The 24,578-nt window shown below is 40.0% G+C and overlaps 1 protein-coding gene across 2 annotated transcripts in view; it reads right to left on the reverse strand.

The window, feature by feature from the left end:
* Positions 1–11,994: 11,994 nt before the first annotated feature.
* The window catches only part of lcor (ligand dependent nuclear receptor corepressor), a 146,360-nt gene continuing 133,776 nt past the window's right edge, over positions 11,995–24,578 (reverse strand). For both annotated transcript variants that reach the window (XM_038308009.1, XM_038308007.1), the window contains exon 7: positions 11,995–16,886. In XM_038308009.1, the coding sequence (XP_038163937.1) occupies positions 15,749–16,886 (1,138 nt within the window). In that variant the 3' untranslated portion in view covers positions 11,995–15,748. The remainder of the gene's footprint in view (positions 16,887–24,578) is intronic.

Raw genomic sequence — 24,578 nt, forward strand, 5'->3', positions numbered from 1 at the left:
AGTGTGACATTCATCGAGAGATGTCGGGGTTACTGCTTATGTCAGTCGAGGTTTTGGCCGTACTTCATGGGAACTGTACCGAGTTAGAGGCCTGGGTGTCGATTCACAACCTGAAGGTGAGCGAGTACGTTGCCTTGTGGGATCCCTGAGGGCATCTTGGGGGGGGTGGGGGCTGCGATCCAGGTCTGTGAGGTGTCGTGAGAGATGCATCTCCTTCTACAGACACCAGGCAGATGTTCAGATATGCTGCCACACGGCTCACATATATGTTTGTGTTGCTAAAAGCTGGATTGAGGCTAAAAGAAATCATGATGAGAAGCCAATTTCAAAAGTGGCAAAATTTTTTCCACACGATTAACTTACAAATCCACACACTTTCACTCATACAAACGTTATTATACACAAGGAAAAAAATGACCGCAAAGGAGCCAAAAACCACTAGGAAACAAACCTCAGGTTTCTCCTGCTCCTCCTTCAGGAAAAGTCCTTATTTTTACTTTCTTAGGGAATATATCTTATATTGTAAAACATTAGATTCTGTCCTGCTGACAACATCCAATAAAAAAAAGCACCTTTGCGAGAACCAGCCTTCTCAAACAAAAGGACTGATATTTGGGAGGGGTATATACACCGGCATGCAAAATAACCAAAAAGGCTTGAACTCCTATGAAACCTAAAGCATGATGGAGGCGCAGTTGCTGCTCCTCCGCTTCCTTCATCAAAACAATCGGCGCTTCAACACGGAACCTGAAAACGCATAACCGACTGCCTCCATCCTTCCTACAGTACGCTTCCCCCTCACCCGATTAAAAAAAAAAGGGCAGGTAAGGTGGACGACGGGTAAATCGGTTCTATATACAACCTTTCTAAAAGACGCTATACAGGTTAGCGCGGGTCAACTGGATAAATACAGTGTCTGCTTTACAAAATAAACCCATCCACCCGTCCCTACTCCTGCTTCACAGAATCAGACTGGACTACGACTACACAAGATTCTACTTTTACTACATCTTCTGTAAAAAAAAAAATAAAAAATGAAAGAAAAAGAAAAACTCAAAACGGCTGTGGCCATTTTCCCTATGCTACATCATGGGGTAATTACCAAGCACAAACTGAGTAAGAAAACAAACACCGAAAGCGACAGAGGGGGAGATATTCAACCCGACATTCTGCACTGGACTTCTGTATTGTTTCCCTGAATCGTCGAAGGAAAAGGCCCGACCTTTTCCTTTTCAAGATAAAAGAATCTGACATAAGAGATTTAATATATACATATGCATTTGTGTTTGTGTCAATGAGGGGCTTGTATAGGTTTATCTATGTGCACATATAGAGTATTTTATTATTAAATATGAATAGGTAAATTAGAGGTTTGTAGTGTTTATGTATTTTTTTTTCTTTTACATTCAGTTTTTCATAAGGACGAAGGATAGATGAACGTTTACAAAAGGATCAAAGTGGGAGATGTGCGACTTAAAGTGTTCTCTCTGTCGGCCTTCATGGTTCTAGAGAAGCCGCTCTGAAAAGGGACGGCCCCGCCCCACGGAGGCCCGGCAGGGACTGCATGTGTTCGGAGGCGTCCACATTAAAGACGTTTCCAACTCTTAGTCCAGAACACGGATTACGATGTGAAACCAAAGCGGAGAAAGAAGCCATGGAAACAGCTCCCATAGCTTCTCGGTATGGCTTTTTTTTTGGTATGGTGTCGACAAAGTAAATTAGATATGGTTTAGGGAGGAGGGGGTAATAAGAGTGCTTAGGATATGGCCGGGATATATAAGGGTCGTCAAGGTTACATGGATATTTTTTCTGAGGTATTCTGTGTTGTAAGTTTTTTTTTTCTTTACATTTTTGCACACCCAAAAAAAAACAAAAAAACAGCAGGATGGAAAATATCAAAGACTGAACATAAGAACATCCTAACACACAGTGTTACTCTCCCCTTCGCGGACTCGGCGGGAGCGCTCATCTCCAGAGCGGCTCTGCTTTGATTTCTACATTTGGGAAGGCAACAGTCCAAGTCAACAATAAATCTCTACAGAAAAAATAAAATTAAAACAAAAATACAAGGAGGGCCGTCAAGTAAGCTCTGCATGGGCCTCCCCTGGAAAGAGTTATTCAGATTTACAATCCTTGCTGTTCATAAAGCACTGAAAAAAGTATTTGGCTGAAAATAATGTACAGATTCAGTCAATAAGAACAAGTAAAATAAGTCAAAACTTAGTGAGCAGTTGCTGATCCTGCAGGAGCAAATCTGCATGACGAGTCCTCTCGCCTCCTAATCTGAGGGCATTCTTCTCACCTGCCAAACGTCCTGTCTGTACACTGAACCTCCGTATCTAACCCAGCGAGCGCTGCCCCGTCTGACCTGCCTATCGATTCTCGCACAGGAGCCGGTGTTGCTTTTCAGCTCCACTATAAATACACCCACCAACGTTATCTGCATGTAGTGTAGGCTTCACAACGTAAAGGTAACAGAAGGTAAATGGCCATTATGTACACCGAAAATTTAGTTTCCAAGTTGAAATGACAAAAAAAAAAGGGGCGGACGGAACATCGTTTTAGGAATTATAAGAGAACAAAACCCCCTGCAGACTGGCTGATTGCTTTTCTCTTTTAAACCGATGATTAAATCAAAAGGAAAGGTTGAGATCATCACCATGAAGCCTTATAACAGCAGAAGAGAGACAGGTGACGCCAACCACTGTTTCTCCCTTAAAGGGGGAGACTTGATATGAAACAAGATAATGATCTCCACCCCCCCCCCCCCCCCCCCCCCCCAGTGTGTCTAACACTGGGACAGCAAGGCAAGGCCTCTGTGAAAACCCAAGAAAGGAAGAGAAGAAAGAAGGAGGTGAGGATTTAACATCTAGAGATGGATGGATGAGATTGGAAGGGAAGAAGAATTCCTGATATATCCTGACCTGTAACTTTTTTAAGTAACAGATTTAGGATTATTTATCATTTTCATTGCCTGGTTTGTTTTAGACTATAAATAAAAGGACAATTATTTTATTCACGATGTCGCATTACATTAATTATTTTGATAAAGTTAAGATACACAATCCTGCCGACCCCGGATGCAAATCAAAGACCCAACCGTCGTTCTCCTTGGTTGTTGGTGTATTTTGTTTTGTATAAGTTATGCGTTTAGCCGTTTGAATGGTGATAAGTGTGCTTATGTAATTTCTCATCATAAATCAAATGGCCAAACACAAAACCCATAAACAACAAGACTCAAACAACCAGGAGAACGATGGGTGGATCTTTGCTTTGCATCTGATTTATAATGTACTTAGGAGAATGATCCTCAGTGCTGAATAAAAAAGAAATGACATATCAAACTACAGATTACGACATAATTGGGTCCTGGGTAGGTGTCGAAAGAACTTCAGAAAAACTGACTAAAGTCAGGTTGCCTCTGATTTAAATGCGTTTAGTGGTTGCCATATCCTGAATGAACCAGAAATTAAACTGATTCTTTAAGAGTCTCAGACTGACCCCTTGCCAACCTTTGGTGATATTTAGTGACACATATCAGTGAGGTGAGGTGAAATCAGCCGGGGGATGAATTATTTGATGAAGGCCAAAAAGAAACAAAAACCTCCAAATTATTATCGTTGTTATTTAGTGGCCGGCTATTCGACATAAGCGAGGAAATAAATGTAGAGAGCAGAGCCACGCGGGAGCAGGTGGTCCCCATTGACGGCTCTAAGGGGCCAGATTAACCTCTTTGCAAGATCGTCATGGCAACTCACAACATCCTATTCCAAGCTTTAGGTTTCATTTTTTATGTTTTCCTTTAAAAAATCCATGCTGGGTTTGATACAATCTGTTTCAGGGGATCCATACTAACAGCTTTGGAGGTGTGAGCTGAAGTCCTCTCTCAGCATTGTTCTGTCAGGAGCCAGATACGCTGTGTGGCGAGGGGGTGGGGATTTATGCCGTTATTCCTCTCTGCCTCTCTTACATCTCCTCCACCTCCTCAGACTAGAGTCTGTATCGGTGGCTCACGCGGCCGCCATCTGTGAGCCGACGTCCAGACGCCGCAGAGGGGCCAGACGTACGCCAGCTCTGCAGGCTTGCTGGGGTGACAGGAGCTACTGTGAGAAACGTCCGTCTGTGAAACCTTCCAGACCGCTGGTGATCACAGGAGGACTACAAGTTTTAAATAAAGACCAATCCTACATGACATCTAACTTCGGGAGAGGGAGTGTCTTCATTATAAAATAATCGCATAAATCTTAGTCAGATACGATCTTCACAGAGACCGTTCTTCTGAGCAAATACAGAAATATTTTTTTAAGCCGTTAATTTTTCTTTCCAGAGCTAAGGAGGCGGAGGTCCATCGTCGCTGATTGCTGCAGATCAGCATCACTTTGGAGGCGTGTCTGGCCTTTAAGATCCATACCTAGTTCTGCTCTCCGAGCCGCACGGTTACAGAGTGGCTGCTTTTCACATCTATTCCCAATGCTTTGACATTTACAGAACTATGGAGAGATATTTGTGCCATCGGTTTGAGCGCGCAGGAACCAATCCGAGCGCGCAGTGAGACAACACGCGCGCGCGCAAAACCGGTCTGGCGCGCGCTCAACTCTGAAAAACCCTCTCAACACACTGTTCTCGCGCTCAGTTTCATCTCTGCGCGTGCTCGAATCCGTCTCTGCTCGCTTGCTCTCCTGCTCTCTCTCTGCGCTCAACACCAGCTGTGCGCTCGGCTGTTTCTCCGCTCGCTCGACTCTCTGCGCTCGCAACTTCAGCAATGTATGTAAATGAACCATACCATCAGCCAATCACACCCAGCTTCTTTTCATCCAATGAAAGCATTCCTTCCTTCTTCTTCTTTTCTATCATGGCGGTTCGCAAGCAACTTCAAGGTGCATACCGCCACCTACTGTTCATGAGTGTGTAGCAACATTGTTTTACATCTATTAAATTCTATTTTTTAATTTTGCATTCTGAAGATAACTAAATAATGCTTTCCTTAATCTATAAACATCCTTTATATTTCCTTTATTTCCCAATAATCCTTTAAGACTCCATTCTTGGCCTGTCATTTCAACTACTCTTCTCAATTTTTCCCTTTCAGGTTCATATGTTTTACAGTTCATTAATATGTAAGCATTCGTTCCAAATACTACATCCGGTTAGATGAAAAAAAAATAAATAAATAAATAAAAACACAATCAGGAAAATCAAACTACTCTTACAGTTATTTTGTCAACATTCCTAAGATAGTACTATAAAATATCTTGAATTATCTCAAATAAACTTCAGTAAAACAGTTATTAGATCATTGCCTCATCCATCTCTTTTACCTGCTATTGACATGGATTTAAATTTGATGTTTTAAAAGAAAAATAAGGAGGATATTTCAGGTTCCAGTATGGTTCAACAGTATATAGATAATGTTTTGGATCATATTGGCCTTACTCTTAGCTTTTGTGGCGGGTGTTTCTTCTTTTTGTTGTTTTTTATGGAGGTTGGCAAACAACAATTACTGCCACCAACTGAAAAATCCTGTTTATCAAATTATTCTTTTTAATATATATAATAAAGAATAACCCTCTTATTTAGAGTCCATCTGTAAAAGGTCTTCTAAATAATAATTGTTAAATTTCAGATCAGGTCTGCTGTCTGAATAATTGCGTTTAAATTAATATAACGGTCGCTGATCTAAAATCAGAGCAAACTAAACTTCTTAATGGAACGATTTCTTCAATCCATTGTAAGGCCAATATGATCCAAAACATTTCTCCTTTGTAGGCTGAATTCCATCACTGATTCTTTTACCCGATTTAAAAATAAATTATGAAACTAAAACAAAACACCATTCCTAATATTGGAATATTTTGAAGCATCCATAAAAAATTTAACATATCCATAATATTTTTTATCTATATATTGTTGAACCATACTGGAACCTGAAATATCCTCCTTATTTTTCTTTTAAAACATCAAATTTAAATCCATGTCAATAGCAGGTAAAAGAGATGGATGAAGCAATGATCTAATAACTGTTTTACTGAAGTTTATTTGAGATAATTCAAGATATTTTATAGTACTATCTTAGGAATGTTGACAAACTGTAAGAGTAGTTTGATTTTCCTGATTGTGTTTTTATTTATTTATTTATTTTTTTTTCATCTAACCGGATGTAGTATTTGGAACGAATGCTTACATATTAATGAACTGTAAAACATATGAACCTGAAAGGGAAAAATTGAGAAGAGTAGTTGAAATGACAGGCCAAGAATGGAGTCTTAAAGGATTATTGGGAAATAAAGGAAATATAAAGGATGTTTATAGATTAAGGAAAGCATTATTTAGTTATCTTCAGAATGCAAAATTAAAAAATAGAATTTAATAGATGTAAAACAATGTTGCTACACACTCATGAACAGTAGGTGGCGGTATGCACCTTGAAGTTGCTTGCGAACCGCCATGATAGAAAAGAAGAAGAAGGAAGGAATGCTTTCATTGGATGAAAAGAAGCTGGGTGTGATTGGCTGATGGTATGGTTCATTTACATACATTGCTGAAGTTGCGAGCGCAGAGAGTCGAGCGAGCGGAGAAACAGCCGAGCGCACAGCTGGTGTTGAGCGCAGAGAGAGAGCAGGAGAGCAAGCGAGCAGAGACGGATTCGAGCACGCGCAGAGATGAAACTGAGCGCGAGAACAGTGTGTTGAGAGGGTTTTTCAGAGTTGAGCGCGCGCCAGACCGGTTTTGCGCGCGCGCGTGTTGTCTCACTGCGCGCTCGGATTGGTTCCTGCGCGCTCAAACCGATGGCACAAATATCTCTCCATACAGAACTTGGCATCACACTCACAGTTGGAAAGAACCGCTGTGCCGCTTAGACATAAGTGACAGAAAGCATTGTGCCTTTTTCAAAACACAACCCTGCTATAAGCTGTTGAATCTGATTATTTACATTTTGTTTTCCAATTTCCCGCCCATAATTATTATGTTAACAGATCTTACTCAAACACTCCTGCATATAACGGAAATAATTTGTCTCATATCGCTCGGCGGATTTATAAAACCTTAAAACATCACGAAGATTTGCCGTTTTATTCCCTGAGTCATTGAAGAAGAGCAGTGAGCTCCATTACCATCTTAGGTTTGTTAAAACCAGCTCTGGTTCTGTTGTCAGAGAAAACCATCCACTGACAGATCTAAACGTCACACATCATATCAGCTTAGCTTTGTTGCTTCAACTGGTCTTCTTTCATGTTTAATCTCTGTCTATCATGGAAAAGGCTGAATTTGGAAACATTAACATTGTTATGATAAAATTGTACATTTTGTAAAACACAGACATTGCTGTTTCCATGATGCTAGTAAAGCTAACTTTGTTAATTAATAACAAAAAATGCCATAGAAATTTAACTAACCAAATTTTCTTCATTTTTGATGTAAATAAAACCCAACTCATTTTATATTATGAAATAGCTTGGCAGGAACAGAGAGAGAGAGAGAGAGAGTAAGACTTTCTGCTGATAACAGGAAGGCTGTACAGGGATGAACTAGGTTGCTCCGATTGATTTTTTTATTTTATTTTTAATCTCTGTCTATCATGGAAAATGCTGAATTTGGAAACATTAACATGGTTATTATAAAATTGTACATTTTTTAGAGCAAAGACATTGCTGTTACCATGACGCTAGTAAAGCTAACTTTGTTAAATAATAACGAAAAATGCCATTGAAATTTAACTAACCAAATTTTCTTCATTTTTGATGTAAAAAAAAATCCAACTTGTTTTATATTAAGAAAGGCAATATCATTAGCTTGGCAGCAACAGAGAGAGAGAGAGAGTAAGACTTTCTGCTGATAACAGGCAGGCTGTACAGGACAAAGCTAGGTTGCTCCGATTGATTTTTTTTAATTTTTAATCTCTGTCTATCATGGAAAATGTTGATTTTGGAAACATCAACATGGTATGAAAAAATTGTAAATTTTTTAGAACACAGACATTGCTGTTTCCAGGACGCTAGTAACGCAAACTTTGTTAATTAATAACGAAAAATGTCATTGAAATTTAACTAACTAAAAAAAAAAAAAAACTCTTTTTATATTATGAAAGAGGCAATAACATTAGCTTGACAGCAACAGAGAGAGAGAGTAAGACTTTCCGCTGATAACAGGAAGGCTGTACAGGGCAAAGCTAGGTTACTCCGATTTATTTATTTTTTTTTTAACCTCTGTCTATTATGGAACAAGCTGGATTTAGAAATATTGGCACGGTTTTGGTATAGATTTCTATTCTGGAGAATGCACATTCACTGCTGTTTCTGTAATGGTTTAGGGTTAGCAAAAAAATGCTAAATGCAATTTAATTGTTAATTATTTTTAAACAGGTGGTAAAAGAGAAAAAAACAGCTAATTAGAATAATAAAGCATCTTTTGTGGCAAAAAAGGGGAGGAAAAATTACTGCAAAAGCTGCTCTTATAGCATCTACTAATATAGAATATAAAGAAAAGTCGTTAAAAATCAGGATGGGTGGGTGAGAGCGTGAGGACGCATGGAGAAGAGAAAGAGGTGTCATCTAGAAGAAATAATAAAAAAAGGGGAATAGAAGTTGGAAGAATTTCACAGAGGGAATGCCGGAGGTGGCTCAGAGTGCGTGATCAGACCCAGCCAGCGGCGGTGATGTTCAGCACGCTGCGGACACAACACACCCACCTGCTTCTGATAGAGACACAGCGGCCTCAGCTTCATAATTATACATATAGCCCGCCCACACAGATAGTGGTTACCTGGTGAGGAGAGAGAGAGAGAGTGTTGGTCTGGGAGCGTCAGGTCTCTACTGGTGTGTGTTTGTGTCTTCTGTTCTCCCACGGCTCTATGTGCTAAAAAGCATTGTATTAATAAAACCTGGCTTCTGGCGTTTGAACAATTTATCTTTTTTCTTGTAGCTAAGTCATTCGCCACGAGGAGTAAGAAGAGTACAAACAATCATCTCAAGAAAAAAACGGATCTAAAATCTGCTCTTTGTGTGTTCGGCCCTAAAAATCTGGAAAAACGACTTGATTTCCTTTTGTGTGTGTTTCTAACGTACAATCAGCTGCTTTTAAGTGGCCAGACCTGAGGAATAAATGATGAGCAGAAACAGAGGAAGCCTCTCTGCAGAGAGGAGCATAGCCATCACACCTGTGTCACATAAAAGAGTGTTTCTTTCAGCAGGCAGAATGTGGGGCCTACTTAGTGAGGTAACAGTAGTTGCTGCTTAACATTGTTCTTTTCTTCGTGCTTTGACAGTATTTCAGGAAAAAAAAACTGATCATTATAGCTAAAGATACAACAAAACAAATCATAAATACAGACTTAATCTGAAGAACATTAAATCCATCATATTGAGGTTTTGTGGAATGCTCAAAAAAGGTTTGGACAGCTTGTTTTTCTTTAAAAAGAAATACAATAATAAGGAAGATTAACGTGTCCACCTGTCCCCCAATACCCCCTCTGGGTCTCTTTTGGTGTGAGACAATAAAAAGTGCAAAAATATGTCCTGTCAGGTTTCAACCTGGACTTATGTTACATTTAACGACTAATAAAACCCCTCAGAGGACGCGGGTCTTTATTCTCTCTCAGAGCAGGGTGGTTCCAAACCGACTCACTGCCTCCAGTCAAACCAAATTGTTCACTCTTTGCTTTTTCACTCTAGCTAACAACATAAGCACATCATTGAAATATTCACAAACAAAACAAAAAAGTGTTGTGTTCCCTGTTTTTCTGTTGTCTGTGGTGTTTGGCGAGTGGGAGGGGGGGGGCATTTATTGGTCAGTCAGATATTTTAAGAATCTCCCTCCTCCCTTCATGAGAGGAGGGCAAAAAAAAGAAAGAAAAGAAGCATATTTTCCCAGAGTATCAGTTAACGCCTTGCTAAGCACCCAGGTAAACGATTCAGAGGCACAGAAAGGAGTAGGAGTTCAGTGAATGAGGTATAGCTCTCGGCTCTGCTTCCCAAGTTCACAGACGGGTGACGAATTAAGCTGGAGACGTTTTTTTCCTCAAGGTGGGGGTCTGGACCAGATATACAGACCGTGTTCTGTGGGGTTAAGATGGCAGGCGGCTGGAGACGGGCAGCAGCCCCCACACGACCCGCAACCAGGAGGAAAAAATAGATCGATGGAAGTTCTTCTGATCCCTCGCTCTGCTCGGTCGCTTATTTGAGGAGGTCAGAGATATTGTGGGATGTACGACTGCCTGTGGAACACCAGTTTCAACAGAACTCCATTTGACAAATTTCTGATTATCCATTTTACATCAGGGACAGACCTGCCATCATCGGTTTTAATCAACTTTGACTTATTTATTATTGATTAAAACCAGCGCGTTTGTGTATTGGTTTAGAAAATTACATTTTCAACCAAAAATATGTTAAATGGGGAAATAATGTCCCCTAAAAAGCAGTTGCGCCTCAGGACTTCCCCACCGGTTCTATCATTCTTTTACGTTACAGATCTGTTTTAATATATATGACTGAAAATCTATACATATGGCTAAAAACGGACGAAGGGAGAACCTGAAGCGGCGGAGAGAGAATGTGCTTTTCTTTGTGCTTCCCCAGAGTTTAATTAAAAACGCCCCAGTGGCGCTGAAAATGGCTAACTTTGAGTCTCTTTCCGCGCTAACAGCATCCACACCAAAGGGTGTTATTTGGAGTGCCACCTTTTCACACATGGGGTGCGTTTCCTGGGTAAACAAAGACACCAGCCAATCAACTGTCAGGGCTGATTTCTCTCTGCAGCTCAGGTCATAACTATTCAAGCAGCAGATCAAAGATGGTTTTGGCACTCAGAAATAAACGGAGCGGCAGAGACCTGGAAGATGACAGGTTAATCTATTGCATACAGAAACAGGTGAATTGGGGAATCCAGCAAGTTAAGGCCCCGTCCACACGAAGTCAAAACGAACACGAAACGCAAATATTTTCCAGAACGTTTGTCGTAAAGACGGAGACGTAAAATAAATGTGATCGTCCACACGAATGCATGAAAACGCTGCAAAATGTATGCCAGGCCTGTAAGTGGCGCTGTGGTGCCAAAGCAAAAATAGGCGACGAAATGTTGGGCATGCGCACTAATATTTATACATGGTTGCCCTGCGGGTCCATTTTCGTGGTTCAGCCAAATTCAGGTGCTGAACTATGTCGTCTATATTGCTCTGTTCTTCCTGGAGATATTCCAGAAGAAGAAGATTCTGTTGTAAGCTCGACAGCAGGGTGAGTAGCATGAGTAGCAACCATTCAACACAGTACGGCGCCATTGTTGTTGTGATACTGTGTCGCGCATGCGTGTTTAGAGGCGACGCTATGACGCATGAGTGTAAAAAAAAAAATGCGGTTAGAGCTTAAAGATGGAAACGCGAAAACGGCGTTTCAAAATCTTCCCACTCTGAAGGCTGAATAAAAAAAAGATCGTTTACAGACCCCCGAAACGCCGGCTTCGTGTGGATGAGAGGCTGGTTTGGTGAAAAATTTGTGCGTTTAGGTCAGGGTTCGGCTTCGTGTGGACGGGGCCTTAACCTCCTTTAAAACACTTTGTTTCACTAACTAAAAGCTAATGGGTTTACATACTGTGGGTTCCTGCTTTAGACTTGATTTACTCCACAAGCGATGGAAGCAGAATTTAAAATCCTCGTTTGTACTTATAAATTCGACCAATAATCCCTGCCCTGACAGTATACCAGTAATTGGCGTCAAGATAAGAATATTTAACAAAATGGAGTCATTTGAAACCTCTTGGACATTTGATGTCGGTTCTTCGATGAGGATGGCTCTAAGCCCGCCCATTTTTAAATGAATGTTAGGTTTATTCAATGATGATTAATAAAGTAATGTGTGTTCATGAGACAATGTAGAAATGAGATGCTCCACTCCTGTCTCATGATTCAGTCAGGAGACCATCCTGCCTTGTCATTCTAGTGGAGCGTCAATTGCCTCATCAATTGTTCTGTCAGAACAACACTCTGTTTGTAACCATGTGTCATGTTGTGTTAATAAAACGCTCTGCGGAGGAGGTCCAGGGGGAGACAGTGTGTTTGAGTCTGGGGTTCAACTGTCTCTCCTTCTGCAGAAGCCGTATGAAAATGCATTACTGTGTATTTCAGTTCTTCCTTTTACAAACCCAACAATGAAGACGAGATCCAAGCCAAGTTACGATTTGGAGGTGTACGGCTGCGTCACTTTTACCGTTGGCTGTTCAACGCGGCTGGTATAAACCTAGCATAAGACCAGGAAATGACGACTTCTTCCAAAGCTTTTTGGTGTCTTTGCATGCTCTGTCTTTCTAAATGTTTCTTGAAGAGAGATTGTGAAACTCGCTCATTCCTGCAAATCTCACACGAGTGAAACCAGTTAAGAAGGCGTGGTTTCCTCCAAAATGTTAATCCGTCATCCGTCTGTAGTACATGTCCATAAACAAAGTGTAGGTAGTTAAGGTTGTGCCTTTTTCTGACTGACAAATATCGCCACCCAACTTATTGGCTGAATCCTGAGACATTAACAGTACCAAGGCTACTGTTGGAGTGTTTCCAATATACAGATGAAAGCAGCGTAAAGAACCGATATTAGCAGAAGAATAAAAAGACAACAGTCTGTTAGAAAACGAGGTGAATCTGAGAGGTTCCTTTCACTACATTCTTGGTATATGTGCATAACAGACATGCGAGGTGTCGTTTTGAAATATGTGCTGAGACTTACTTTAAAGAGGGGTGTTTTTTTTTGGACAGGTGGATCTGTTAACCGTTTACACTTAAAGAAAAAGAACAAAATATGGAAATAAGTGTAAAACTGAAATGGCATGCACCTTGGTAGGTATGATCCGGCTGAACAGACCAAAAAAGAAAAGACTTTGTACAAAACAATGACAATAAGGAGGAAAAGGTAAGTGCTCTAACGACCAGTAAGGGTCGAGGAGCATTTGATAGATTTCGTTTGGCTTTTGGAGGACTTTGCCCCTCTTAGGGGAATTCACTCTAAGTGCTGGTTGAATTTGTCCATGCAAATCAGTGCATTTCATGTCAATTTAGCTGATTCTTCACATTTGTTTTTATGTTTTATATGCATTACATTAAAAGTGGCTAAAAAGAAGATTTTTTTTACCTTTGTTTTTATTCTCTTTAACAAAGGAATAAGCCCAAACATTAATTTAGTTTTCTAAAACTAACCCTCACGGCTGGTTTGGGTGGGCTGCATGTTTCCCCTCAGATCAGTGCATTGTCCTACGCCGGCTCTGACTGGATATACGCAGCGGCCTTTTAGACACTTTCAACGCTTTGCGTTGTTAAGTGTTGGATGCATTTCATGCAGGATCGTCTGAAGCCCGATGTGGGGAACCAATAACCACAAGGGGAGGGGACGCGATTGTAGATCAGTTCAATTCCAATTAGATTGTAACTCGTTTACAGTTCACACATATCATGGTAATGATTAATTATTCGATGCTCTAACAATAACACTTAACGCAAAACTCAGCCAAAATAAAAGCAGTGCATGCCATTTAGAGAGAAAATAAACAAATAAATAACAAAATACATTTGCAAAGTAGTGAATCATCAATCATCAGACTGGGAGGGGGGCGGCAGGCAGCGTCCAAAGCAAAGAGCGACATTTCAATGAGAGGAGGGGGAACAATGAGACGCTACACTAAAACAAACTTGTTCCAGCTCTCCAACTTCAGCACGGAGGTTTGGGTTCGGGCTGCAACTTTTGGAAAGTCGTCACACACTAAAGCTTTATCCAGCCCCGCTCATCGCTCTCTGCTCCGTCGGCTTTAAAGAAGAGCTACACTACATGCATAACCTCAAACTTGTTTTACTCTTGGAGAAAGTGCTATTTTAGTTCAGCTCAACAAGTTCGATTCACAAAGCCGGCGTTCAGCGTATTTTTCCTGTTCTTTCCTGTCTCGGTAGCAGGTCTACTCTGCGATGGCACCGCCACAGTAATTGAAAAGAAAGAACTTTGTGAGAGGCCCGTCCTGTCCTCCTCTCGGTCTACTATAGGTCCAACGAGAAATCACCGTGTTAGCAACCCACGTCTTCTGTCTCAGTTACCCTGAGTTAAAAATGAGAAGAGAAAAAAAAACAAAAAACAAAAACACCCCTAAAACACCCAGAATCATGGATTGGCTTTTACATAATCAGTCACAATAACTTAAAATATATTAAAATCTGCCTCTCCCCCACCTAACAACTAACCCCTCCCGCTGCATATTACCCACCCGCCCTCCCCACCATAAATGCACATTGTTTCATACATAACTGCTTTTAAACTGTCTTTGAGGTTTGAGGGGGTGCGGGGGGGATTTTTTTTTGTTTAAAACTTCTAAACCAAGCTGCTTCTGCTTAGTCTGCTAAAAAAAAAAAAAAACCCAAACAAGACGACAAAGAAAAAAAACAAACATCAGCAATATGTTATTAACTAAGACAAGTTCAAATAGTTCAGCCTGGGCCAGCTGAAGCCTTTGCAGGAGTCAAGACCATGAACTGGATAGCAGCACAGTTTCATATTCTGATCCAAAAAAAGGCCGTCGTCCAGTTAGAGGTCCGTGAGGGAGTGGAGCTCACTTCGGAGTTGACGCCCGAAGGCGGCTCCGCCTTTTTCCAGGATCAGCAGTGTCAGACTGAAGGAGGTCCATGAGGTAGCATCCCGCCCTAAAAACAGCTGATCCATAATCAGAGTACCCTTCAAGTTATCCCTTGGCGAGAAAACGAAAACAAACAGAAAGGAGGGGGGTGGATTCGGCGCGTCCCGCGTCAGAAAATGAATCAGCATCCGAAAGGCGATGTGCACCTCTGACCCGTTGCAAGGTTGCGACTGGGCTTCAGAGACAGACCATAATAAGTGCATGATGCATGGGCAACAATGCCGAGGTAACGTGGTCTGTAAGCGCCAGACCCAAAGTGTAGTGCAAAAGAAAGCAAACCAAATGAAAAAGAAAAGAGAGAAGAAAAAGGAGTTGATTACAGAAGTCAGTAGTGTCCACGAAACTCACAAACATGCATCCCTGAATGACTTTTGTGTCTCCTCTTGCTCACAAGAGGACGGGTTAATGTTGCTTTCGTCTGCACAGAGATTATATTTCTAAGGAGGAAAGAAAAAGTTTGCAGTTAAAGCATCATGGCTACCTGGCAAGAGGAGAACGGGTTTGATTCCCAACCTTTGTGAGGAAACGATGGGATGATTCAATCCTACAGTTGGCTTTTCAAATGTAAGAAACAGTTCACTGACCAATTTCAGCAAATTCTATAGAAAAGGGGTGGGGGGGGTCCAAATTTCCAAATTTTCTTTTTGAATTTAAACATTCTTATGTTTTCCTCAGCAGTAGAATTCATCCAGAGCCCAAACTCCACTTATAAGCAGCAGCAGAGCCGTGTGTAAAGTTCAGAAAAAAGGAGAGGTGGGGTGTTTTTTTTTATGGGGGGGAGGGGGGGATTATCAGCATGCTTAAGGAATTTCCATAAATTGTCATTGAACTAATGTCCTTAGTGGCATTTGTTAAGCTTTGGATATAAAAGCTAAACAAATGCTTGTTCAGCACCTGGCGGGCGCTGCGGATCACAAGGTGTCTGATTAGATGTTTCTCTGCAGTTTGTTGTTTTTTTTACTTAGGAGACCTCCTCATACCATCCCTCCGTTTGTGCTCACCCAGATACTGCAAAGTAAATTGGCACAAAAGAAAGCCCCGTCCGTGTTTAAATTGACATAAGCCGCGTGACTGAGGTTTTACATGTGTGGGTTGTTTAGTCCATTGGTTTGGATTCGTCATCAGTTTTCTCCTTTGTGTTTTCCTTGAGTTCGGAGGCAGCTAGCGCCAGGCTGTCGTCTCGCGGGGTCGTCGTTGACGCGTTATCCGGCTCCCCCGCGAATTCCTGGCCTCCTGCTTCCATCTTCATCATCAGCTTGAGCTTCTTCTTTGGGGGGTTCTTCAGGGTTCCCATGCGCTCCTTTACCTTGTACTCAAGGGTACTGTGAGGGATGCCGTACATGTTCTGTGCCTTAGACACGCTCATCTTCCCGCTCATCACTACTGCTATGGCTTCCTCCAGAATCTCACTGTTGTACTGCCGATAACGGCCCCTCTTCTTCCTTGGCTGCTTTGAGCTTGGGTCCACTTCCACGTCAGAGATAGAGTACGCCGGCCCCGAGGTGGAACTGTCCAGGTCAGAGTTCCAGTACTCGGCGGCTCCGTCAAGCAGGCTTCCCAGACTTCCACCCCGACGGTTCTGCTTGGGTAGGATGGCTCTCAGCTTTCGACTCAGACTGTTGTCACCATGGCCGCCTGCCCCGACCCCCATGGCTCCATAACCGTACAGCTCAGAGGCATGGGAGTCCCAGGAAAGATCCATTCCCCGTACTTGTGGGATCTTTAGGTCGACGGGCGGCGAATGGCCTTGCTCTCTCTTGCCTTCGTTGAGGTGATGCTGAGCCTTAGACACCTGATTGTGGCTGTGTTGGTGCAGGGAACTCTTATATGAGAAGGCTCCATGGTGGTTGTGGTGGTGATTTTCCAGGAATGTAGGCAGGTCTTTGAGGTCGTTTAGAGCTCCACCAGCCTGCTTCAGCTTCATCAGGCTTTCGAGGTGAGCCTTGCTTTCCCAGAGAGAAGCGGAGCCCTTTTGACTAAGTAAGGAGTGGGATTGGCCATGATTAAGCAAACCAGCCGACTCTAGGTTGGCCAAAGAAAGAGCTGCTGGCTGGCTTAACAGGCGGTGCTTCTGGCTAAGTAGCTCCTCCTTGATGCGCAGCGAGCGGGCCAGCGGCGGCTTGAAGGAGTTGGAGATGACGTAGCTCTCCCTCAGTCCATCCTGCAAACTTTTCTGCAGTAGGCCATCCTCTTCTTCTACTTCTGACAGGGTGCGTTCTGCCTTCAGCAAATGTCTGGATGGAATAGAAGAACAAAAACATTTCAGAACATGAAAAACCTAGACTTAAAGGTTTGGTCTGATTTATGTTTATAGACTTGCTTTGTTTTTGTTTTTTTTACAGAATTACAACAGCAACTATTTAGGGGGGTTTATAGAAACTTATTTTCACTCAGACAAAATGGAGGGCATCTGATTCTTCCTTAGGTTGAAGTCCAGGTTTGACTGGGTCATCCTAACACATGAGATGTTTTGTGACGGGCAGAACTCCATTGCAGCTCCGACTATATGCTGATGATGTTCTGCTTGATAGGAAACCTTTCTTATATCCTTTGCTGCCCTTGCACGACTGCCATTGATTTGGCCCTTTGACCTCTCAGAGGGACCCGCTGCTCGATGATGTCATTTCAACATATATAGATTTAGATGGGGCTAGCTTTGGTCTCATATATAGAAAAATAGCTACTGCAGGCTTTCTTTTAGCAATGACATTCTCCTCATCACTCTTTAATTTAGACCAGGTTTTTAGCAGGTAGGGCAAGCGATAAAGACTTGAACTTTACCTAAAGTCAGACTTGAGTCACAGATTTGATTACATGATACTTCACTTAGTTGTATTAGTAAAGACCTGTGTCATGACTTGGGGTCCATCCAAATTTGGCAAATTTGCCTGATTTGGAATCAGCCTCTGAATTGTGCAACGAGGACTTGTGACTTTGCTTTGAGTTGAGCATGGGTACTTATAAAAACTTTATTAAGTCAAATATTTACCAAAAATAGTCAAATATTCAGTATAAAGTCGAATCTCTATCTGCATTGTTTCCTAATATTGTTTAATTTTCATTGAGACTGAGGTTCAATAGTAACTAGTTACGTTTACTTGGGAAACTTTCGTAAAAATGTACTTTTAGGAGTAGATGTACTTTATTGAACTTTTACTTAAATTGTTGTTTGAGTATTGCTACACTCACTTGAGTAAATCTTCTGGTTACTCCACCCACCGTGAGTAACAGAGTTCAGGTAAAATTCACTTAACATTTGATAAGTGGTTCATAATTTCCTAACATATACATCACCTAATCTAAAGATTGGGTGAACAACTTTATGTGAAAAAAATGATGGCAAGATGTTTTTTCTCTGTATAAATCTGTCATTTTTCAATCAGGTCACTCTTTTTGTGTTTTTTTTTCATTTTATACTTTGAAATATAATAATTCTTTTTGTCTGATGACATCATTTTAAACATTAAAATAATTAGCTATCAGCTGCAACTGCTATTCAACAATTGAGTCGCAGTTTTACAAAGTACTTTCTTTTACTCTTTAAAAAGTAAAACTTTGCTTGAGGAAAATGTTGAGGTACTTAATCAACCTCTGCCCCACTTATTTGTAGGACCAATACTTATTTGGGTGCTTTTAAATCTGTTCTAACTGGCCTGTCCTTTCCATTGCATGGCCATGTATTTGAAGGCTAAATGTTTAAACAGGGTTTATGTAGGATGAGAATGAGTAACTCTAATTTAATGCTTTTTAATGTTCTTTTAAAGGTGAACACCGTTTTTTTTACATTGGCCCCTTGATTTTATGTTATTACATCATGTTCTACTCACCCATATGATTTTTGTGTCATTTGGAGCTGTTCTGAAGATATTCGGTTAGGTTACATCCAAGTAACGTCTTCCCATCGGCAATGACTTAAAGGCACAAACTAAACTGTTCATAATTTATCATTTATGGTACGCCAGCATTCATAACATGTAGGCGAATCACTGTCTCCCAGACATTCGCGGTTATATTTTTTATATGTATATTTTTTTAAAACAAATTGGCGCGTGTATGACGATAACTTATCCGACTCGCGGGCATCCGTGAACAACTATCGGTACCGGGGAGACTCCTGGAACTTCCTGGAGACTTGGAATGTCTACCATACTCTGGCTTTTTCTCTGCAAAAAGCTTGTTTTCACAACATACGGCTTTACGATCAAATGCAGTTCCGCGCAAACCAGTTATTTCTGAAATAATATATCTGACGAAATTGTTTTTCTCCTCAAATTTCGAACGTCTCTGTTCTTTCGTTCTCCTGATGCCTGATGTTCTCCAAAGTTTTCTAACAAACCTCTGAGGTCAGAAACAGTAGAGCTGCATTTATACTAACATGAAATGACACACAAATGTATTTACGAGAGAAGTATGCTACTGAAGATTCTCAGTCATCCAGGTCTTAGTCATTCCAAAGAAGTTAAAAAAGTTAAAAAAACAAACCACTGTACGTTTCAAATTTGGAAAACAAAGTCGAGAGTTTTTCAAATTTTTTTTTTTTTACTTTTTTGGATTTCTAGGGAAGTATGATATAACGGCTTTAAATTTGGTTTTAGCCAATTATTTCTAAGAATATCTGTCCATTAAGGAAACCTGGGATGACATTAAAGAGTGATATTTATTTCCATGCAGTTGCTGTTTTTGTTTCAGAAATTGTATTTTTTTGGTCATATGCCAGTGATTGAGGTTCAGCAAAGGATTGTGGGTGTTTTAACATAGCAGAGAAACAAAGTCAGCACTGTAGTCAGCCTTCCATTGTCTCTAAATGGCATAGAGATTAATATCTGTAAATATAGGTTATCAGATATGAACGTAATTTTGATATTGGCCGAGATTTTCATATCGGTGCATTCCAGAGAAGGGGACTCGAGTTTGTGACTTGTACTCGAGTCGCACTTAAGTCGCATATTTAATGACTTTAGACTCTACTTAGACTTGCATTTGAAGGACTTCAGACTCGACTGAGACTCGTGATTTCTGACTTGTGAACAATATTTTATTTTTAAGTGTTTTTTGTTTTACTAACTTGACTGATCGCTGCTCGCCTTACCCGCACACAGCAGAGGTAAAAAAAACGGCTGTCAAACTGTCACGTAGCACTGACGTCACTGACGCAACGTTACGTGACATATATGCCCGCGCGCCCGTGCGCATGCATGCACGATCGACAAGCCAAGCTTTAAAAACTTCATGGCAGTCGTAGAGGAGAAATATGTTGTGAATAATGTTGTGAATTGGCACTAAATAAATAAACTGAATTGAATTTAAAATACTGTCCGCCAAGTCAGTTCTGTCTGGTCCAGGGCATTAAGTTACCAAAAGTTATTGCCACAATGTTTCTTTTATGAAAGAATTGCTATTGTCCTGGTATTTATTTAGGGTTTTTCTTTATCTGTTGTAGTTGCTAACTTCATATGTATTAATAAAAAGCAGGATTGTGATTGTTTTTTTTCCCCACAGTCCTCATTTTCACTTAAAAATAAAAGAGCAGACATTTACTCCTAAAACTAGAAAAAGTTGTAACCACAAATGTCAGGTAGATACTGTAAGAAAATAGTTGTTTTTGAAAGAAAAAAATAAAGATGCAAAATTTAACTGGGAAAAAAATGTGTGTGTGCTTTTTTAAATTGTATTTTTCATTTACCAGTTCAAGATAATGATCATTCCATAGATATAATAGTGACCTTTAAGCTATACCGTCTCAGTGACGGAGATGAAAACAAGGAGAAACAAGCAAGCACAAAAATTATTGCACTTATTTTAATTAATTGAGTGATTAAAATTTATTGTGCGATTAATTGATAATTGACTTGAGACTTGACTTGGACTTGCAAAAAATGACTTGTGAACATGTCTGGTGCATTCCTATTGTTTACTATTTATTTGACCGTTTAGTGTAGCTGTTTATGTTGGATTTAAATTACGGGCACTAAAACAAAGAGTGTATAATAGAAATGTATGCTACATGTGTAGGACCGTTATCTGTTAAAGGTTTGTTTTGTTTTTCAAATTTATAGCTAAATGCAACTATATGTGAATCCGTAACATAGAATCCAATAAAATACATCAATGTTTGTAGCTGTAACATGTCTAAATATTTTGCAAGGTATGGTTTACTTTATATCTATTCGAATTATTCAAATCCCTCAATGATTGATAAAACAAAATGCAGGCCTGGATGCGAAATTCTTGTGGCATCTTGCATTTCTAATTTGCATATATGTCTGAAAGACGTTCATATGTCAAGTGCCTTTACTGGACCTATAGCAGCCGATGCGCCTCCTGCTAAGTAACTATAGCAACAGCTGAAAAGCTCTTTAAAGGTACTCCCATAGGTTCATAATCACAGGAAAGAGCATGGACGGCATATGAGGGATGGAACTTCAGGGACCTCTCTCCTGGAGACGTATTATTCAAAAACACAATGTCACTGCCTGCTGTGTGGGGAGTCCACAGCAGGAGATTTAACTCAGCTTATCACTGTGGGCCATCTTAAGTCTGTTGAAAACAATACAGGGCTAATATGGGCCATCGAAGCCTGTTTCAGTCAGCATGCAGACATCTGGGTGATGCTTCAGACAGTAATGGTGGATATGTGGTTTTTATTCCAAAGGGACAGTTCAGAATTTTTTATTTTTTTTTTTAGAAGAGTGTAAAATCTGTGAGCAAACCTCTCTAGAGTCTTCCTTTAAAATAATGCACATTAGTTCTTGAAAGATAAAACTAATCAGAAAATGGACCAAACCCAAAGCAGCTTTCTACCACCTTAAAGGACCCATATTATGTCAAATTAATGGTCTTGTCTAACCTGCAAAAATTTGTTGTTTTTTTTTGGTACAAAATGTATGGAGTTCATTTTTGTTCATTATTGTTGCATGCAATGATACGGAAGAGGATTAGGGCCATTGAAAAAAAAAAAAAGTTAACTGATTTTTAAATTTTATTTCAGTTTAACATGGGGAAAAAAGTCAGAATTCTGAGATTAAAGTCAGAATTCTGACTTTTTTCTCAGAATTCTGACTTTAATCTCAGAATTCTGACTGAATTCTGACAGTAAAAAAAGTCAGAATTCTGAGAAAAAAAGTCAGAATTCTGAGAAAAAAGTCAGAATTCTTTTTTCCCATACTATACTGAAATAAAATTAAAAAAATCAGTTACCTTTTTTTTTTTTCCAGTGGCCCTAATCCTCTTCCGTACAATGAACATGTTTTGCAAATAAAACAAAAAAATGAACAAAACGTTTGTAAATATAAACAAAAAAAGTTGCAATTCAGAAATGAAAAAAAAAAAAAAAACTCCTTGATCATAAAAAACTCTATCAGATTTTATGTATTTTTCATTATTTTCTATTTCCTTTTTACAGATTTTACATTTTTAATCCTATTTTTTTATTTCTCTTTTTACGAAATTCCATGTTTTTCCAACTGCGTTGCACAGATCACATTCTCTTCACTTTAAGCCCAGTCCGAATGCTCGCTCATTAGAATGTCGATGCTGACGACGATGTAAACCAAAATAAATTTGTAGAATAGAATTAGTAAAACTGAATCTGAAATCGCAAAATAAAAAAAAATAAAAAAGACCAAGTTTGAAAATATAAAGTTTATAAAACAAATGTTATATCAACAATACAGTTCAAATCAGAGGAAACAGCAAAGTTGCTCTCAAAACATTTTGATCAAGAAGTTTTTCAGTTTTATGTCATGTTTGAACTTTTTCAAATTTCCGTTTGCAAAATTTGTTCTTTGCTTGCAAACAATAGACCAAAATTTATGCTCCATCTTAATGACTTTGTTAAATTTCATAAAGAAGAGCCGAATCAGCAGGGGCGGGGCGGCATGAGGTGGGGGGGACCGACACAGGGAGAGGCGGCGCCGCAGTGAACACAAGTCTTTCACATAGGTTTGAAAAAAACAGGACCAGAAAACAACTAATATAGCACAATGAATGAATATTCTGCAGTAGCAAAGTTAATATTTCATCATATACAGGTGCTGGTCATAAAATTAGAATATCATGAAAAAGTAGATTGATTTCAGTAATTCCATTTAAAAAGTGAAACTTGTATATTATATTCATACATTACATACAAACTCATATATTTCAGATGTTTATTTTGTTTAATTTTGATGATTACAAATGACAACAAATGAAAATCTCAAATTCATCATATCAGAAAATTAGAATATTACTGAAGACCAATAAAAACAAAGGATTTATAGAAATGTTGGCCAACTGAAAAGTATGAACATGAAAAGTATGAGCATGTACAGCACTCAGTATTTAGTTGGGCCTCCTTTGGCCTGTATTACTGCAGCAATGCGGCGTGGCATGGAGTCGATCAGTCTGTGGCACTGCTCAGGTGTTATGATAGCCCAGGTTGCTCTAATAGTGGCTTTTAGCTCTTCTGAATTGTTGGGTCTGGTGTATTGCATCTTCTTCTTCACAATACCCCATAGATTTTCTATGGGGTTAAGGTCAGGAGAGTTTGCTGGCCAATTAAGAACAGGGATACCATGGTCCTTCAACCAGGTACTGGTAGCTTTGGCACTGTGTGCAGGTGCCAAGTCCTGTTGGAAAATGAAATCTGCATCTCCAAAAAGTTGGTCAGCTGCAGGAAGCATGAAGTGCTCTAAAACTTCCTGGTATGTGGCTGCGTTGACCCTGGACCTCAGAAAACACAATGGACCAACACCAGCAGATGACATGGCACCCCAAACCATCACTGACTGTGGAAACTTTACACTGGACTTCAAGCAACGTGGATGAAGTGCCTCTCTTCTTTTCCTCCAGACTCTGGGACCTTAATTTCCAAAGGAAATGCAAAATTTACTTTCATCAGAGAACATGACTTTGGACCACTCACCAGCAGTCCAGTCCTGTTTCTCTTTAGACGCTTCTGACGCTGTCTGTGGTTCAAGAGTGGCTTGACACAAGGAATGCGACAGCAGAAACCCATGTCTTTCATACGTCTGTGTGTGGTGGTTCTTGAAGCACTCACTCCAGCTGCAGTCCACTCTTTGTGAATCTCCCCCACATTTTTGAAGGGGTTTTGTTTCACAATCCTCTCCAGGGTGCGGTCATCTCTCTTGCTTGTACACTTTTTTCGACCACATCTTTTCCTTCCCTTCGCCTCTCTATTAATGTGCTTGGACACTGAGCTCTGTGAACAGCCAGCCTCTTTAGCGATGACCTTTTGTGTCTTGCCCTCCTTGTGCAAGGTGTCGATGGTCGTCTTTTGGACAACTGTCAAGTCAGCAGTCTTCCCCATGATTGTGTAGCCTATAGAACTAGACTGAAAGACCATTTAAAGGCTTTTGCAGGTGGTTTGAGTTAATTAGCTGATTAGAGTGTGGCACCAGGGGCCATCAATTTTGAACCTTTTCACAATATTCTAATTTTCTGATATGATGAATTTGAGATTTTCATTTGTTGTCATTTGTAATCATCAAAATTAAACAAAATAAACATCTGAAATATATGAGTTTGTATGTAATGTATGAATATAATATACAAGTTTCACTTTTTAAATGGAATTACTGAAATCAATCTACTTTTTCATGATATTCTAATTTTATGACCAGCACCTGTATATGCCTATAGTTGGAAGCCAAACCATTATATGAAACTTTAAACCATCATGTTTGCATCGTTATTCAAACAGAAACCAGGTTCTATTTACACAGGAAATTAAATGTGTTCTTGGATTGGTGGGGGCTACATGTCAGCTGCCTTAACAAAGAGGAATAAAGAAGGTGAATGAGGAGAAAAAACCTAGAATGACGGCTGCATCGATGGAGAGAGGCTGTGACCATGATAAACTCTGCTCTATAAACCATCGTTTATTCAGTTTTAGTGACAATCTTCAAATTTTTATCATTGTCACT

This window comes from Cyprinodon tularosa, unplaced genomic scaffold (assembly GCF_016077235.1).
Source record: "Cyprinodon tularosa strain WSP-4 unplaced genomic scaffold, ASM1607723v1 ctg628, whole genome shotgun sequence".
Lineage (NCBI taxonomy): Eukaryota > Metazoa > Chordata > Actinopteri > Cyprinodontiformes > Cyprinodontidae > Cyprinodon > Cyprinodon tularosa.